At 42.6% G+C, this 16,496-nt stretch overlaps 1 protein-coding gene across 1 annotated transcript; it reads left to right on the top strand.

Annotated features, from left to right (window-relative positions):
- Window positions 1–997: 997 nt before the first annotated feature.
- Window positions 998–12,437, top strand: TRIM36 (tripartite motif containing 36; the record flags this gene model as incomplete). The annotated part of the gene is made up of 8 exons (XM_080362103.1): window positions 998–1,261; window positions 5,078–5,224; window positions 6,261–6,356; window positions 7,295–7,548; window positions 8,192–8,316; window positions 8,708–8,986; window positions 9,276–9,573; window positions 12,083–12,437. Exons 1-8 carry the CDS (start codon window positions 1,103–1,105, stop codon window positions 12,435–12,437), a joined length of 1,713 nt encoding a protein of 570 aa, XP_080218229.1. The 5' UTR covers window positions 998–1,102.
- Between the last annotated feature and the right edge of the window lie 4,059 nt (window positions 12,438–16,496).

Here is a 16,496-nt window from a genome sequence, read left to right as displayed (position 1 = left end):
CAGCCCCAGCTCCCTCAGCCCCTCCTCAGAAGACTTGTGCTCCAGACCCCTCACCAGCTTCGTTGCCCTTTGAATTCTCTGTAGTTTGCTTCATCACTTTATTTTTTGAGGGGAAATCTTATCTGTAGCTGTTTGGTAGGAGTGCAGCTTCTCTGCTACCCCATTTCGAAATGAAAAGAGAGAGACATACCATGTGTAACCATGCAGATCTCTGGTTCCCCAGTTCAGGGTAGAGGAATCTCTCAGATGTAACCATCTCAGCATCCCCTTTGGTGTGCAGGGCCTACTCAGCAGCCCTGTTTTGTCAAGGCCATTCAGCAAGGGCCAAGTCAGCCTCTGCATATCTTTACTAAATGATTTGGCTGAGATTTCATACTGGTAATATCTAGATCGCTTGTTTTCCTCTCGATTTTTTTTTTTTTTTTTTTAATAGTCCCTCTTGAGACAAGCCAGATAATTTTAACTCAGACAAAGTAAACTTCAGGAAGCTCCACGTTGGCTATATTTGTCTGGGAATAATTAGTCTCACTCTGGGAATAAGCATCTTTCACTTCAGTATATTACGAAGCAACGGGCAGCCAGTTAGCCCAAAACCAACTGGTTTCCACAAGTTTTGTGCTTGAAAGACTGCAGCTTGAGTGCATCCAAAACTAGACTAAGAAGATAGGATTGGAACAGTTAGATTAATTTTAACATAGAGCTAAGTTTTAGAGTAGTAGTTTGTAATGTCCCCTGGATTCAGACATTACACTGCTGTATCGTGGCAAGTGTGTTCTCTTTGGCTTGGCAGACTGCATATGAATTGGTATTGTACTGTTTTGGATGATGTGCTATGGTAGTTTGGAATTGGTTCATAAATTCCTGTGCTTCTGCCTTTACAATTTAAACCTCTTCTGTTTATGCTTCTCCTAAATCAGAATTTGGTGTCTACACAGGCAGAAAACGCAATTCACTGACCCTTCGATCGAGTTTGTTTCCTTGTCCGGGTTGCCAGCGGGATATTGATCTTGGAGAACGTGGCATTAATGGCTTATTTCGCAACTTTACCTTGGAAACCATTGTGGAAAGATACAGACAGGCAGCCAGGGCAGCCATTGCTATTATGTGTGATTTCTGCAAACCTCCACCTCAAGAGTCCACGAAGAGCTGCATGGACTGCAGTGCCAGCTATTGCAACGAATGTTTCAAAGTACACCATCCTTGGGGAACTGTGAAAGCCCAGCATGAATATGTAGGGCCAACCACCAACTTCAGACCCAAAGTAAGTAAGAATTTGAGTTTCAGTGTATTAAGAACATATTTGAGGGGGACCCTACAAATAAGGATTTTTTTTTCATTTGGGAAATGGTTTGTGTTACTTGTGACTTGAGGATTTTTTTTTTTTCTTTTTGATAAGACTTAGTGGTCTTGAACATCTAGAATGGAAGTGCTTTTCTCTAAAATTCAGGTCAGGGAGGATGACACTGTGTGGTAAACTTAAAAATGCAACATAACTGCCTGCCCCCCTCACCCATTCCATTAAGGCTGCTTCCCTTTGGATGTTTTGTACCTGAACTTGATTAATCTCAAAGCATCTTCTTTCTCTCCTACTTCCTTGCATCTAGGAATAGCAAAAGGTGGAGTTCAGGTCTGTGATGTTCTTATACCCTGTTATTTTTATTTTTTTTTAGCTATAGCAGAACAGCAAAATGTAATGGCAAGTTTTCTATACACACTCTTGCTGCTGTATTCAGACAAAACAGAGTGATTGCAAAGTGCTGTTACCTTTGTTTCTTCTGCCAAGTGTGGTGCAGAACATGGCACTGCCATATTGAATTTAAGTTTCATGATGGGAGGAACTGTCACAGCTGCCGTCCCTCTAAAAAAGGACCACAACAGGTGGTCCAGCACTTGCTTCGTGCCTGTGACCAGTGATCTTGCTGGAGGTCCCACAGATGTCGGAAATGCTGATATTCAAGGTGTCCTGATTAATTTTGATTAAATTAGGTTGATTTTATTAAGGTTCAGTGTACAAGAAGCCTTTGAGTGGTGGTGTACCTTCTTTCAGAGGCTGGAAAAATTTGAAACTTAAAAGTTAGCAAGCTGGCAGATAGTGAACATCCAGAAGTCCACTTAGTGCTGTCTTTCCTTAAGTCTAACACATTCATTCCCATTAAGAAGAAGCATGTGCTTGATGTGCGTTAAAATGCACTATCTGTCTTTGTGAAATGTCCCTTTACTGGATAAACAGGTGAAAGTTTGCATGTTGTCTTACAGCTATTAATCTAAAATGCTGTACAGCACCTTGAAAACTTTGCTTCTATGGTATCTAAATGTTCACTGCCACAACATTACTAATTAGAAGTACCATCTTTGTGTACCATATGTTGTTATTCTACATGGAGACTGAATCTGGGTTTAAAAGTCAGTAGTTGAATTCTGTTAAAGTAGAGTTGAAAGGGGTAGAAATGCTTTAGATCATCCTGACCTTGATGGATCAAGTGTGTGCCTATGTGTGGGATTTAGCTTTTTAAAATTATACCCGCAGATGTACTGTTTAAAAAAAAAAAAAATAAAAGGGGGAAAAATGTAGGTAAATCAACTATATATAGATCTACTTTGTAAACAAGCTTCCCAACAACAGTAAGCTGATCTTTTACTCTGCTCTTATAGAGCCTTCTTTGAGGTCTGTTTGAGCTTAATATAAAGAAAGTGCATTTTTCATTGCGCTGCATTGTTAAGACCTGAACTGAATACATGGAGTATTTGCTGGTCTCCTCAACAGTGTTCGCAGTCATCACTTTAATTTACAACTGGACTGGAGAGCACTTTGTAACGTGCATGGTGGGGATGGGGGAAGCACATACTGGGCTGATTGTTCTTGAATTATGAAAGAACTAGACAAGGTAGTCTGCTGACCTCTTCTGTTTCTAGCTTGTAGGCTGTAATTCTTGCTTATATGAGGAGATGAATAAAAATACGTGGTTTCTGTTAGGTGTGACTGCCCACTGCTGTGGAAAAATTACCTCTACATACTAACAGCATGATTACAGTTTTTGGAGATGTCTGCCTGTCCCTCTGATTTTCTTCTTAAATCCAGCAATGACAACAGGATAGTTCATTGCATATGCTTCTTACTGGCAGTCTTGTGTACCAAGGTGCTAGTGAGACTAGTGTCTTTGGCCTTTTCACCATAGCCTATGTCGAGGTTTAAGGCAAGGTGGCAATAAACCGTGGCAGACGCTCACTGTTACCCTCTTATCTCCCACCACCCCTTTTCCTTTTTATCAGAAAGATGATAGGAAAGATAATAGGGAAGGAAGAGAGACTTCAAGTTGGAAGGTTTTAAAGGGTTTAGTAATGCTACTAATAAATAGAGAATATATACAAACTATACTAAACCAATCTGCAGTGCTCGATGTGGAGCTGGCGTCACTCCAGCAGCAGAGCTGGGTGTGCGGAGCTGGCGGCTCCAGCAGCTGCAGCTCAGGCCCCTGGAAGTCACGGGTGGGACTTCACAGCAAACCAGAAGCTGGATTTCAGGGACGCAGGGCCTGAGGCCTGTAGGTCACAGGCAGACAGGCATGGTCCTCTCTAGATGGCGGCCACGGTCGAAGAGAAGCGAGACGCTCGTGGTCCCATCTTACATAGGGGGTATGATGATTATGGGATGGAATACTCAGCTGGTCAGTTCTAGTCACCTGTCCTATCCACCCCTCCTCAAACACGCCCCTCTCACAATGGAATGTGGGAAAACTTATCAGTCTTTCTTAGCTACGATAGTAATAAATATAAGCATGAGCTTCTTCAGCATTCCATTGGTCTCTTATCAGCACCAAGTACAGCATCTGAGGAAAAATATGCAGACTAAAACTCAGAAAAGTACAGACACCTAGAAGAACTTAGCTGAAAGAAAAATCACTAAAAGAGAACTGGTCTTGTTTTTAACAAAACCAGGACAGCCTAAGATAACATTTGGGGCTTGAGAGCTGGTTTCAGAGATGGTCTTCAATTTTAGCTTAGTGTGTCCATATTTATGCTACCCACAATTTTCTATTTTTGTGCCCTTTCCTGTCTCTGTGTGTGTTAAAAGATGATATTTTAGAAGCTCGACTGTTGGCATTGCTGTCTTGTTCTTCTCCTTGATATGAAATTGAAAATTGTCTTTCAGTTCTCTGGAATGAGGAAAAGGTTGGGGCTTTTTTAACACCTGTTCACCCTGCCTTTTAGATGGTTTTATCTGTTGCTTGAGCTTGGAGTTAAGCAGCACTTTTTTTTCCTCTTTGAGCAGTTATTGCAACATGTTCAATTTTTGAAAGATGTGGGGTTTGGGTTTTTTTGTGTGTTTGGTTTTTTTGTTGTTATTGTTGGGGTTTTTTTTCGTTGTTTGTTTGTTTGTTTGTTTTGGTTTTTTTTGCTTTTTTTTTTTTTCCCCGCAATGCTGTTTAAGCTGATATTAGAACTAGCACTCAGCATAAAAAACTTGTAATTGGAGTCAGAGACATTGGAACACTGGAGCCTTTTGTCTTTAAACTGACTGTGACTGGTGACAGCGGCTGCATTTCATTTGTTGCTCCAAGAGTGATGGCTGTGTGGCTGATCTGAGTCTAACTTAGACTTGAGTCATTGCAGTATTATGTCAACTCTTGCTTTAAGAAATAGTTTGTAGCCATTTCAAGAGAGAACTGAAATGCTGGCATGGACACAGTTAAATTTTATGGGCTGGGTGTGTTTTATATTGCATTTACAGCTCTGAGCAGCAGTGTTAGGGAGCTTGAGACAAGCAAACAACTTCAGCGATTAGCAGAATGGTTTATTGCAGCCTGGTATGGAATCTGAATGATGTGTACACTGACATTGCTACAAGTTTACTCCCTGTAAACCTCGTGAAACTGTGTGTTCATCTGCTGGCTTTCACTGGCACGGCCAAATGTAAAATGTGGAAGATAAACTGAATCTAAAAAATCCACAGGTGGAATCAGATGCTGCTGTGGTATTATTGAGTGTTTTGATGGTTTGTTGAGCAGCTCAATTTTTGGAAGTACACCTGCATTCTCTCTGCTTCCCCCCCTTTTCTTTTTAATTTTCTTTTCCTCAGATTTTGATGTGTCCAGAACATGAAATGGAGAAGGTAAACATGTACTGTGAAATCTGCAGAAGGCCTGTTTGTCATCTTTGTAAACTCGGTGGAAGTCATGCAAACCATAGAGTGACAACCATGAGCACTGCCTACAAAACCCTTAAGGTAAAAGTAAATATTGCTGGACTTGGCCTTGGGAAGGGGAGGAGTACTGAATTTCTGGTGTAAGGGCAAACTCACTCTGGCCTGAAGCCAGGACTTGTGTTTAGAGGACACTGAGCTAGTCATGAGGCATGCTGTTGTGCAACATCTGTTAATGTATAGATTAGCGAGACACAGTGCATGTCTGAGAAACTAAACTATATTTTCTATAAGGCTTGAAACACAACCCTTTAAAAATGCTTCCACCTTATTTTAGCCAATTGTACAGCAGTACTGGCCAATGCTGAAGGTTTAAGCATTTAGTACTTTACAGTCTAGCTCTTACTCCTGCATGTTCAAATAAGTGTCCTTGTGGTTTGATTTAGCTGATACTTAAGAAGCACTCCTGGAAAATTTGCATCTGAAATATCTGTTAGGACCTCGTATGTTTCTGAAATTGCATAGCTGTTAATTTCCTGAGGACAGTACAACAGGGAAGACTTGCTTTGTTATTAGAGAATGATTGCTGCTATCTCCTCTTCTTCCCCTCACAAGAGAGAGAGAGAGCAGACCAGCTTTCCTTGTGCTCTTTGGCCTCCTTGCCTGTTTGCAAAGGCTTTTCCTGTACAGCTGTTAATTCTTGCAACTGAGGAAGTGCAGAGACACTCATAAGTTTGTGCTTTGAACCACTCATTTTTGTAGCAAATCTTACTATGAATGAGTTAATAACTAACAAGGCTTTTCTGTAAGTTTCAGTAATGTCCTGAAGCCTCATGTTCCTAGCCTAAGAGGGAGTGGCTCCTGAGGCCCGGGAAGAATGAGCCACCTGAAGCTGTTCCCTCTTGTCCTTAGAGGCTGTGCCCCCAGTCCTGCTTACGGCAGTGGCCTGGTGTCCCTGACAGTCATCACAGGTCACTGAGCAATTCTCCATGGGGCTGTTGTTCATAACTGGTGACAGGTGTTTGTGACTACATAAACCGAGCGCTAGCTGGACGACCTGCCTGTGTTGATTGTCAGTTTTATCAGCTGTTTCTACGAGCTTGCTATTTTATTTCAACAGGAGAAACTTTCAAAAGATATTGAGTACCTCATCAGTAAGGAGAGCCAGGTGAAAGCTCACATCACACAGCTGGATCTGCTGCAGGAAGAAACAGAGGTAAGAGTGGCTTGTAGTGGTCTGGGGATGGCCCTTGCAGAGACACAGCAGGGACTCTGTTTTCAGTGGAGTGTTTAAAATCCTTTGGGTTTTTTCAGTTAGCAGGTAAAACAATTTCTGAACAGTTGATTTTAGTCTTGAATCACACATGTTAAGACCTAGTGCTGACAGTGTGGGAAATTTGGACAACATACAGAGGGAAGTTAAGTTTTGGGTGCTGCCATAAATTTAGTTGAAATAAAGCTTATTTGATACCTTAACCAAAGAGAGATGAGTTAGGTTTACAGCTCTTGTGTATTAATGGCGTTGCACAATTGATGCTGTTTCTTTACCTTGAGGATGTTGCAGTAAGGTCAGAATTAAGGGCAAAGTTGCCCTGCTAAAGAGTCAGAGCTGGGAGCTCACATACAAGCTGAAAAACGCAATGGTGGAAAGTGCAGGAGCTTCTGGCCCTACATGTATATTGATAGAGGTTGTCTCTGTGTTTTGTAGTTCCATTTATCCAAGGCACTAGTCAGAGGTGGCACTACAGTTCTGAGGGCATATGTGAGAAACTGGACTGGACTGATGGTTCAGGGTGATAGGGGAGGGTGAAAGAGCACCTGGCTCTTGGGCATGAAGATTTCAGAGGCTGACCTGCTTTTACAGGGGTTTTCCATGAGCTGTGGAGTTATGCATAAATTCCATGCATAACTCAAGGCATAATCAGAGGAATACTTTCCTGCTCTTCTTTCTATGTGTTAAGATAGTAAATGCTTGCTAGCTTGGGTGCAGTGCTGATCGCATTTTCAGTGCTGGAGCACATAACGAAGTTCATTAGCCTCATCTGTCAAATGGATTACAAGATTGCTATGATATCTTGAACAACAATAAGTATGTTTCTGTACACAGCCACAGTGCTGTGGAAACTGTCTAAAATGGCTTTTGTTCTCTCCTAGCGCAACAGTGAAAGAGCTAAAGAAGAAGCACTTCAGAGTTTTGAGAAATTATATCATGTTCTAGAAGAGAAGAAATCTGCAGCTCTTAGGGCAATTGAAGCTTCTAAGAGTTTAAGGCTGGAAAAATTGCAAATGCAAGCAGAAGAATATCGAGGGCTCCTGGAAAATAATGGTCTTGTAGGATATGCTCAAGAAGTGCTTAAAGAAACTGATCCATCCTGTTTTGTTCAAACAGCAAAACAACTTCATGTCAGGTATCTTAATTATCTTCTGTTTGAGGTATAGATACTGTTTCATCTTGTCTGGTCAGTCATATTCTTTTGTTACCTGCTAGCAAAGCACTGAATGCAGTACCTTGTATTGCAAAGGCTCAGAGATGGTCCCGGTACAATTTAGTAGAAATTACTACGTTACAGTGTGCATGAAAAAACAGCACATGGGGAGGCTCTGTCCTACAACAACATGTTGTCCTCGTTCCTTTCTGTAGGACTGCAGTGGAAGGGTGGCCCATTCAACTCACTGTCAAATTCCTTTGCTCAGAGATTGTATCGGGCATTTGCAAGTTAATCTAGAAGGTGTCTTCTGGCTTTAAAGTCTTTGATCTTAATAGTTGTTCTCCATTAGTGCTTCACACCTGTTTTGTTCTTTGAACATAATGTTACAAATTGTTAAATGCTCTCCCAACTGAATGATTATCTGTTCGTTATCTTTACAAAAGGCCTATAGATTTTGCATTTGAATTCTGCCTAGAAAAACAGAGGTTTCTGGGAGACATCAGTAAGTACATGAAGACAGAACTTTTTTTTAAGGCAAAACCTATCATTTTTACTTCAAATAATGCACACATGTGAATTGCTTTTCATCTCTTCTGCCATTCCTCTGCTTCTGCACTTTCAGAATCCAGAAAGCTACTGAATCTCTGAAGAGCTTCAGCCCAGCAGCTGAAACTACTTTTGAAGACTTTGTGGTAGACATAGCCAAACAAGAAGAGGTCCTTTGTGACTTGTCGTTCCATTCCAATGGTAAATTCAGAAAGCACCAGGTCTTTTTTGAGTTACAGCTTTAAAGGCTTCTCTGGAAAGAGACAGAACTTACGCAGGGCTGCAGTTGCAGAACTCAGTCTTGTGACTTACAGTGTCCTTCTTGCCTCCGTGATCCAAAAGGCATTACCTGGCAGCAAAAATAAATCATACAACTTTCAAAGTAAAAACAGAAAGTAAGGGATTTAATGAAGTACATGAACAGAACCATCCTCATCTGCACTCTTTAAATGAGTGAAGCAGATTCTGCATCCCCCCACCACCTCCCTGGCCCCCATGCTGTAACCACTCAGCAAAGGGCTTGTATGGCTAATTATGAAACAGTGTCTATAGAAATGTGAGCTTTTTTTCTCTTGAATCTCTGGCATTCCAGGTCTAGAAGTAGCAGAAATCAATGAAGCACAGAGCAGAATGTACAACAAAGCCCTGATCAGTGGGGAATGCCCTAGGAAGACAGACTCATCTGCTATCTATGTTCTTGAGTATGATAAGCTGAGCAGAGAAGAGGAGAGCATGATGCGGCAGGAGATCAAAGTTTGCAGCAAGAGCAAAGTAATATCTGATCTTGATGAAGACAGCGATCAAAGGTATAAAGGGTCCGTCTGTAGCCCTTGGAGACGAGAAATTATTATGCATACTCCTCCAGCTCCAGGTATTGGTTTTTCTTATGTCCACAGGGTGCTGAGTCTGTGTCTGTCAGTGTGAAGAGCTGTAGGTGGTTTCCAGTAGCTCCCAGACTTATACTGTGCTGTTACCAGTTGCGTAAATGTTTAGAAGCACTGCTAACAAGCAGGTTAAGTAGGTAGCATATTTAGACTGTGTGAGCTTGCATGATTCCTGATAGCCTTTAAAAGTGAGAAATTCTAATGCCAGTGTGACTTAACATGCAGTTTATAAGCACAGGTCAAATATTTAACTAAGAGGATTATTTTGGTTTTCAGTTTTCAGTTTTCTTTTTGATGACAAATGTGGGTACAACCAGGAACGTCTCCTGCTGAACCCAGGAAGAACCTCTGTGGAAAGCAGGGCTGGATTGCCTCTGCTACTGGGATCTGAGCGTGTGCAGGTTGGATGCTACACAACCCTGGATTACATCATCGGCGACACCGGCATTGCCAAAGGGAAGCACTTCTGGGCTTTTCATGTGGAACCCTATTCATACCTGGTGAAAGTGGGAGTTGTTTCTCTCAGCAAGATACAGAAATTGTTCCATAATACCCATGATGTGAGCAGCCCAAGGTAAATTGTAGACTTTCACTTGATATGTGTTTTATATAAGGAGGTCACTTTTTAAAAATGAATTGATTCCCATCTCAATTAGTACACAATGTGAAGCTAGACAGTGAAAAGTCGCTTGAAGAATGTGGTGGAAGCAGGTTGTCCTGTTCATCCCCTACGGTTAGCAGAAAGATGTTCTAATTATCCAGAGTCCTATATTCTTTCTTTTTGGGAAAGAAAGCAGGTTCCTATAGATGTTGAAATATTTCAGTTAAAGCAAGCGGGTTAAAAACAAAAAAGCGTCAGTTGCAAGATTGAAGCAATGCTTAATTGTCAATGGTAAGACTCTGCCTTAATTCCCTTAGCCTACTAGGTTTGGCAGCCGTTCAGAGGTACAATGTTCACTGTGCATATCTGTATATCTTTGGTGTAGCTTGCATCATGGTGGATTCCAGCTTATCTTATCCCAGCCTGACTTATCCCAGGCCATACACATGCATGCAGTACTGGAATGCTACTGAGGACAAGTCAAAGTACAATGAACAAAACAGCAAAAAGATACATCTCTCAGTTACTGTTACAGTAAGCCTGGATGTGTCTAGGAGTTGCAGGCTGGGAGGATGTCTCCTGGAGACTCTTAACTTTTCCAGGAATCTAACAAATGTATTGGTTTACTCCTGTATAACATGCTGCAAGTGTAAAAATGCCAGTGTCTTTTGCTGCTTAAAGTCAGGTGGAGCCTTTTTGCAAAGTGAGAAATTAAATCCTGATTTCTTTTTCCTTATTCACATAAATATCTGTAAAACTTTCATTGACACACAACCAACCTCCCCCCCGCTCCCACCGCCCCGCCCCGACACCCCCAAAATTCAAACTAAGCTAGGGATTGTCTACACAGAAGGATGTGCTTCTCCAGCCTGTCTTTATCTGGGGATGGAAGTAGGGGGTGAAGCATGTAGACTGAACAAATCTGGCTATGAACTTTCCCCAGTAACCAGCTGGAAAACACAGGTTCAGAGAAGCCTCCAGGCAGAGCACTTTTTTTGTTGTTTTTTCTAACAACAACTAGAAACCAAACAAAAAATTTCAATCAAAAAATTTAAACCACTACTTTTTGTGTTTCGAATTTTAAAGGCAATGTAATACAGGAGCACTGTGGAAAACTCATAGGACAAGGGTAATGTTAAATGTATTTACTGGTGTAATTTAAAGTTATGTAAATAAACATATCTTGCTGGTAATTATTAGTCATAGTCACTAAATTACTTCTCAAGTTAACTAGTTTACCTGTAGGTTCATTAATGATTACCTAGCATGAGTACATTTAGATACATCTGCTCATTAGTAAAGCCTTCTGTGGTTTCGTCCTCATTAGGGTTTAGCTGTTATTAATTTTTCTAAGTGACCCAAGTGAATGGTCTCCACCTACTAAATGCATCTTCCCTCTTACCTTAGGTATATTTTAACCCTGCAAGGCTTTGCAGATGTGGCAGGATGCAAACCCCCCTCTCTCCCCCTCCCTCCTTCAGTATGGAAGGAGTAGGCACATCTCCCTCTCCCTCTGCTACTTGAGGCTCACAGCTTCTTTTGTTTGGCCCCAGAGCCCCTGGCCAGGGCCGTTAGGAGAAGGGAGTGCCGAGGCGCCACTGGGTGCCTGTGGCCAGTGTGGGGGATGTTTGGAGGCTTCAGGGGCACCCACAGCCAGTGTGGGGGTGCAGAGAAGCTTCTGGAATGCCCACAGTCAGATCTGATCACCCAATATAAAAACGGGACTCTTGTCGAGACTTTGCCAATTGTCGCGGGTCTCTCAGAGCACGAGCAAGATGCTGCTGCTGAGAGGCCCCCTCCCTGGGATGGAGACTCCGCTTGCCTTGCCGACATGGGTGTGAGTAAAACTTCTCCTCGCAGGATTGCGAGTGTATTTACACTTTCCGTGCACATATGCACGTGTAACTTTCTGTGCTCAATACGAGCACGTGTAAAATTAATCCTCGCATAATCGCAGGTGTATTTTCCTCCCGTGCTTCCACATAACCACATGTAATATTCCATGCACATTTGCACATGTAAGTAAATGTGAGTGTATTATAAATTTACCCTTGCAGAATCGCGAGTGTACACTTCCCGTACTCACTACGAGTACGTGTATCTCTTTAAAATAATCCCACACCGTGTTCAGGCAAGTGTGTACTTCTCTGGGACTCAGGGATGGCTCCGGCATTGTTTTGGGTGAGGCCATGTGCATGCACTCTGTGGACTGCCTGTTGTATTAGTTGCTGCCCCTTAATTTTCCTCCGCTGATATCCGAACCTGTATTTAAGTCACTTTTGGAGTGCTAAAACCCTGTTTCTCACCAATTTAATAAAAGTTGTTTTGGACCCTGTTGTCCCTTAAAACTAATGTTGGGGTGCCTCTGTGACAGCAGGTGATCATGTGTTGTTACCTGTCTTACAAAAGTGTTTTCTCCAGTTCACAACACTGATTCTGCTTCAGAATTTGATAAAAGCCAATGGTTGTTTTTCTGTTCTAGACATGAGCAAGACAGTGGTCATGACAGTGGAAGTGAAGATGCCTTCTTTGACTCATCACAGCCTTTGACACTGGTCACTTTAGGCATGAAGAAGTTCTTCATCCCCACAACATCAGCTGACACCAAGGATCCAGCCAGCAGAATCCTTCCCTTACCATCATACTTGGGCATCTGCCTTGACTATGATGAAGGCAAGATGGGGTTTTACGACACAGGCCATATGAAATGCCTTTATGAGTGCGAGGTGGACTGCTCTGGCATAATGTACCCAGCATTTGCCTTAATGGGTGGCGGCGCAGTTCATCTTGAGGAAGCTGTCACAGCAAAGTACGGGGAGTACCATGATGACATCTAGTGCAGTAATTTCCTCACATTGCTGTCCTGAGATGGAAAATAAGAGCAGAAGAGTCCAACCTTATTTTTCAGTCCTGATTAATTACATTCTACCTACATGTTGCTCACAAGCGTCTGGGCTGTGCTTTCTTTAAGAGAACTGTCCAGATACTTCCCACACCAGTGGGAAATCACAGAATGTTCAGGATTGGAAGGGACCTCGAAAGATCATCTAGTCCAATTCCCCTGCCGGAGCAGGAACACTTCTGGGAACTCTTCTGCCTTTCTTGTGATCTGGATAATGACGTTCTCCACAGACTTTCTTCATAGGGCCAAGCAGGGAGGAAGTTTGACTAGCAACCAAATTGCTCTTCAGGGTAGAAATCTGCCTTTTGTGTAACTTAAGTCCTTACATAGTTTTGCATTTAATGAAGTCAAACCCGACAGTGTGTGATTGCTGTTCTCCTTTTAAGAAATCTGCCTGAATGCCTCTGAGGGGTCAAGTGCTTTCCAATATGCCCCTGAGCACCAAGGGTTTGGTCTTTCAGCACAAAATAACATTTGCAAAAGTATAATATAAAGCAGGGAGAAAACAGAACTGCAGCTGAACATTTAGGCTGTGTTTGGAAAGAGGAGGGTAAACTAGAATCTGATTGCATGTCATATACCTTTAATATGACTGGACGCTAAAACTCTCCTTCTGGCACCTGGTGTCATATAGTTGGTGGCATAATGGTAAGTTTCTTTACTCTTTCAGGCTTTTACTGTATGCTATATAAAGAAAGTGCAATTTTACCTTAAACATCAGAACTCAGAATCCTAAATCAGAAGTGTTTGCATGTGTGAGTAGTATTACCTGGTATTTAGGCAAAGGCAAATGAGTTATTGATATGAGTAATAATATGTGAATTTTAAAAAAATCAGGTATTGCTTTAAATACTTGTTTCTGTAAGTTAATTTTTTTAACTAGTAGCTTTTTTTTTTTTAGTAAGAATGTTAAAAACGCACTGATTACTTTTTGAGACCCAATTTCTGCCTTAAAGGATGTCTTCCCTCAAACTTCCTCTCATGTTAAAAACTGTATCATACAGTAGTTTTTCGTAGAATCACAGAGACGCAGAATAGTGTGGGTTGGAAGGGACCATTAAAGCCCACACTCCCATGGATGGGGCATCACAGAATTACAGAATGTTAGGGATTGGAAGGGACCTTGAAAGATCATCCAGTCCAATCCCCCTGCCGGAGCAGGAACACCCAGATGAGGTTACACAGGAAAGTGTCCAGGCAGGTTTTGAATGTCTCCAGAGAAGGAGACTCCACAAGCCCCCTGGGCAGCCTGTTCCAGTGCTCTGTCACCCTCACTGAGAAGAAGTTGCTTCTCATTATCACACTCCCTGATGGTCCTCAGTCTCTCAACTGCTCCTTCAGTTCCACCACCATGCTGAGCAGATCTTGCACCTGCTCACACCTCACACAGATGGAATGCTGGACCTCCCTCCCCCAGCAGCAGCAGGCTCTGGCACTCCCGGCAGCCAGAGACCTGAACAGCCCCGGTTTGGGGCAGGCCCGCCATCTGGGTCGCCACAGTCTTTCTCTGACAAGGTCTCTGTCTGGAGGAGACCATGGTTAGCAGCAGTCTGGGACACTGGCAGCAGGTGAGATGGTCTAACAAAGCAAGGGGTGACAGCACCCTGCTGCACGGGCTACCACATGTGCTGCTGCAGCACAGTGTGGGTGGGACTTACTTGTTTCACATGCTGGTTGCACCTCCCAGTGCCTAGTGGGCAGCATCAGTGCTTTTTCAAAGCAAGGGGCCATCCACAGCTTCTCTGAGCAGCCTGTTCCAGTGCCTCACCACCCTTGTGGTGAAGAATTTCTTCCTTGTATCTAATCTAAATCTACCTTCTCTCAGTTTCAGCCTTTCTTTACAGGAGAGATGTTCCACCACTCTGACCATTTTTGTGGCCTTTCTCTGGAACCCGCTCTGTGCTGGGGGCCCCACAGCTGGACACAATACTCTGGGTGGGGTATCAGGAGAGCAGAATGAGAGAATCTCCTCTCTTGCCCTGCTGGCCAGCCAGCAGCCCAGGTTACATTTGGTGTTGTGAGCCATAAGCCCACATTCTCAAGCTCATGTCCAGTCTTTCATCCACCATGGTCCCCAAGCCCTTCTCCACAGAGCTGCTCTCCATCCCCCAGTCTGTGTTGATACTGGGGATTGCCCAGACCCAGGTGCAGGACCTTACACTTGGCCTTGTTGAACCTCATGAGGTTCACATGGACCCACTCATCAAGCCTGTCAGTGTCCTCCTGGATGGCATCCCATCCCTCTATCAAATGAACTGCACATCTTGATGTCATCTGCAAACTTGCTGAGAGAGCACTCAGTCCCGCTCTCTATGTTGTTAAGGAAGATATTAAATAATATTGGTGCCCGTACAGACCCGTGAGGGCCATCACTTGTTACTGGTTTCCACTTGGACATTGAACTATTGACTACAACTCTTTGGACATGGCTATCCATCCAATTCCTTATCCATTGAACAGTCCATCCACCAAAATGGTATCTTTCAAGTTCATAGGTAAGAATGATGTGGAGGATCATATCAAAAGTCTTACAGAAGTCCAGGTATGTGGAATCTGTAGCTCTTCCCTTGTCCAGTGATGCAGTCACTCCATCACAGAAGGACACTAGATAAGTAAGGCACAATTTGCCCTTGGTGAACCCATATTGGCTGTCTGTAATGACCTCCTTGTCGTCCATATGTTTCAAGTTATCTTCCAGAAGGATCTGTTACGTGATCTTAATGGGAACAGAGGTGGATTGCATCTGTTTATAGAAATCTGTGTTAAAAAACATGTGGGTATTTGCACTGTTAACTTGTAGAAAAATAAGGATATAAAGTGCAGGATGTTTCTAATACATACTTGGTGCTTTCTAATTTGGGGATATGCTTTCTAATTTGGGGATAGTGTTGCATTTTGATGAATGTATGTGAAGTATGCTTACTATTTACATGTATACAACTATAGATCTGTGAAATGGGACCTGAAAATCACAATACACTTAAATGAATGTAGGTAATAATGTAAAAACTTCGTGTGCTTTTTTGTCTGAACTGTTGTACTGATCTGAGCTGGAGTTCATCCCTCTTAGTGTTCTCTCTCTTAAGGCTCTGCCCAGTAGCCACTGTTAGAAGAAATTGGCAGAAATGGTAATTGACAGGAATGTCATCTGTGCCAAGGTGAGCATCACAGCCCTTTTGGGGCTAGAAGGGCCCAGCTAGGAGAACTACCTGTTTGGATCTTGCCTGCAAATGTTTGTATCTTAGTAAGGCTGTGTGGAAGTATCTTCCACAGCTTCATTGTGTGCTTGAATGAGAAACACTTTGATGTCCCAGGCAGCAGGTGTGAAGCAGTGGGTATATCTTCTGGAACTTTCTCCTGCAGGAGAAATGGCAAATTGTCACTTGCTAGTTATCCTTTAGGTAATTTCTTTTTGTAATAGATAGTTATTATAGCCTTTCTTTCCTTCACGTTACCTCTTGCTAGATGGAAGCCATGCTGTACTGGTGACCATTCTGCTGCCCATCTTTCTCCTCTTGCTTTCTGAGGCTGACTGAAGGAGCTCTTTAAACAGACACTGCTGCTGTGACAGATGACAAAATTCTGGGTTTTGCTTCTTTCCATAGTCCTAAGACCATATTTACTGTTTTGTTGATATCAAATATTAAGCTGACATTTGCACAGTTTCTTCTACAGTGTTTTCCACACAATCCTGATGGCTAATTGTAAACAAGATGTGCACATACAGGATTTCCCCACCTTGTGTGTTATTTTGCATTTGTTAATGTTGAGTTTCATCTGCTCGTTTAGGTAGTCATTTACTCCCTGTAACTTTTCAGTCACTTCCAGGTTTGAAATGCCCCTGAGTAGCTTCATAGGTAACACAGATGTGATCACTTTTTTCTGTTTGCTTACTCTTCCAGGTCTTGGAGCAACTTAAGTTGTAATGAGACACAGCAAATCTCTTTCTGTTGTTAAAATTTATTGTTCCTTCCACTTTCTTTCCATGCACTCA

Source organism: Nesoenas mayeri (genome assembly GCF_963082525.1).
Source record: "Nesoenas mayeri genome assembly, chromosome: Z".
NCBI classification, from domain to species: Eukaryota; Metazoa; Chordata; class Aves; order Columbiformes; family Columbidae; genus Nesoenas; species Nesoenas mayeri.
This window is presented reverse-complemented; position numbering and strand designations above follow the sequence as displayed.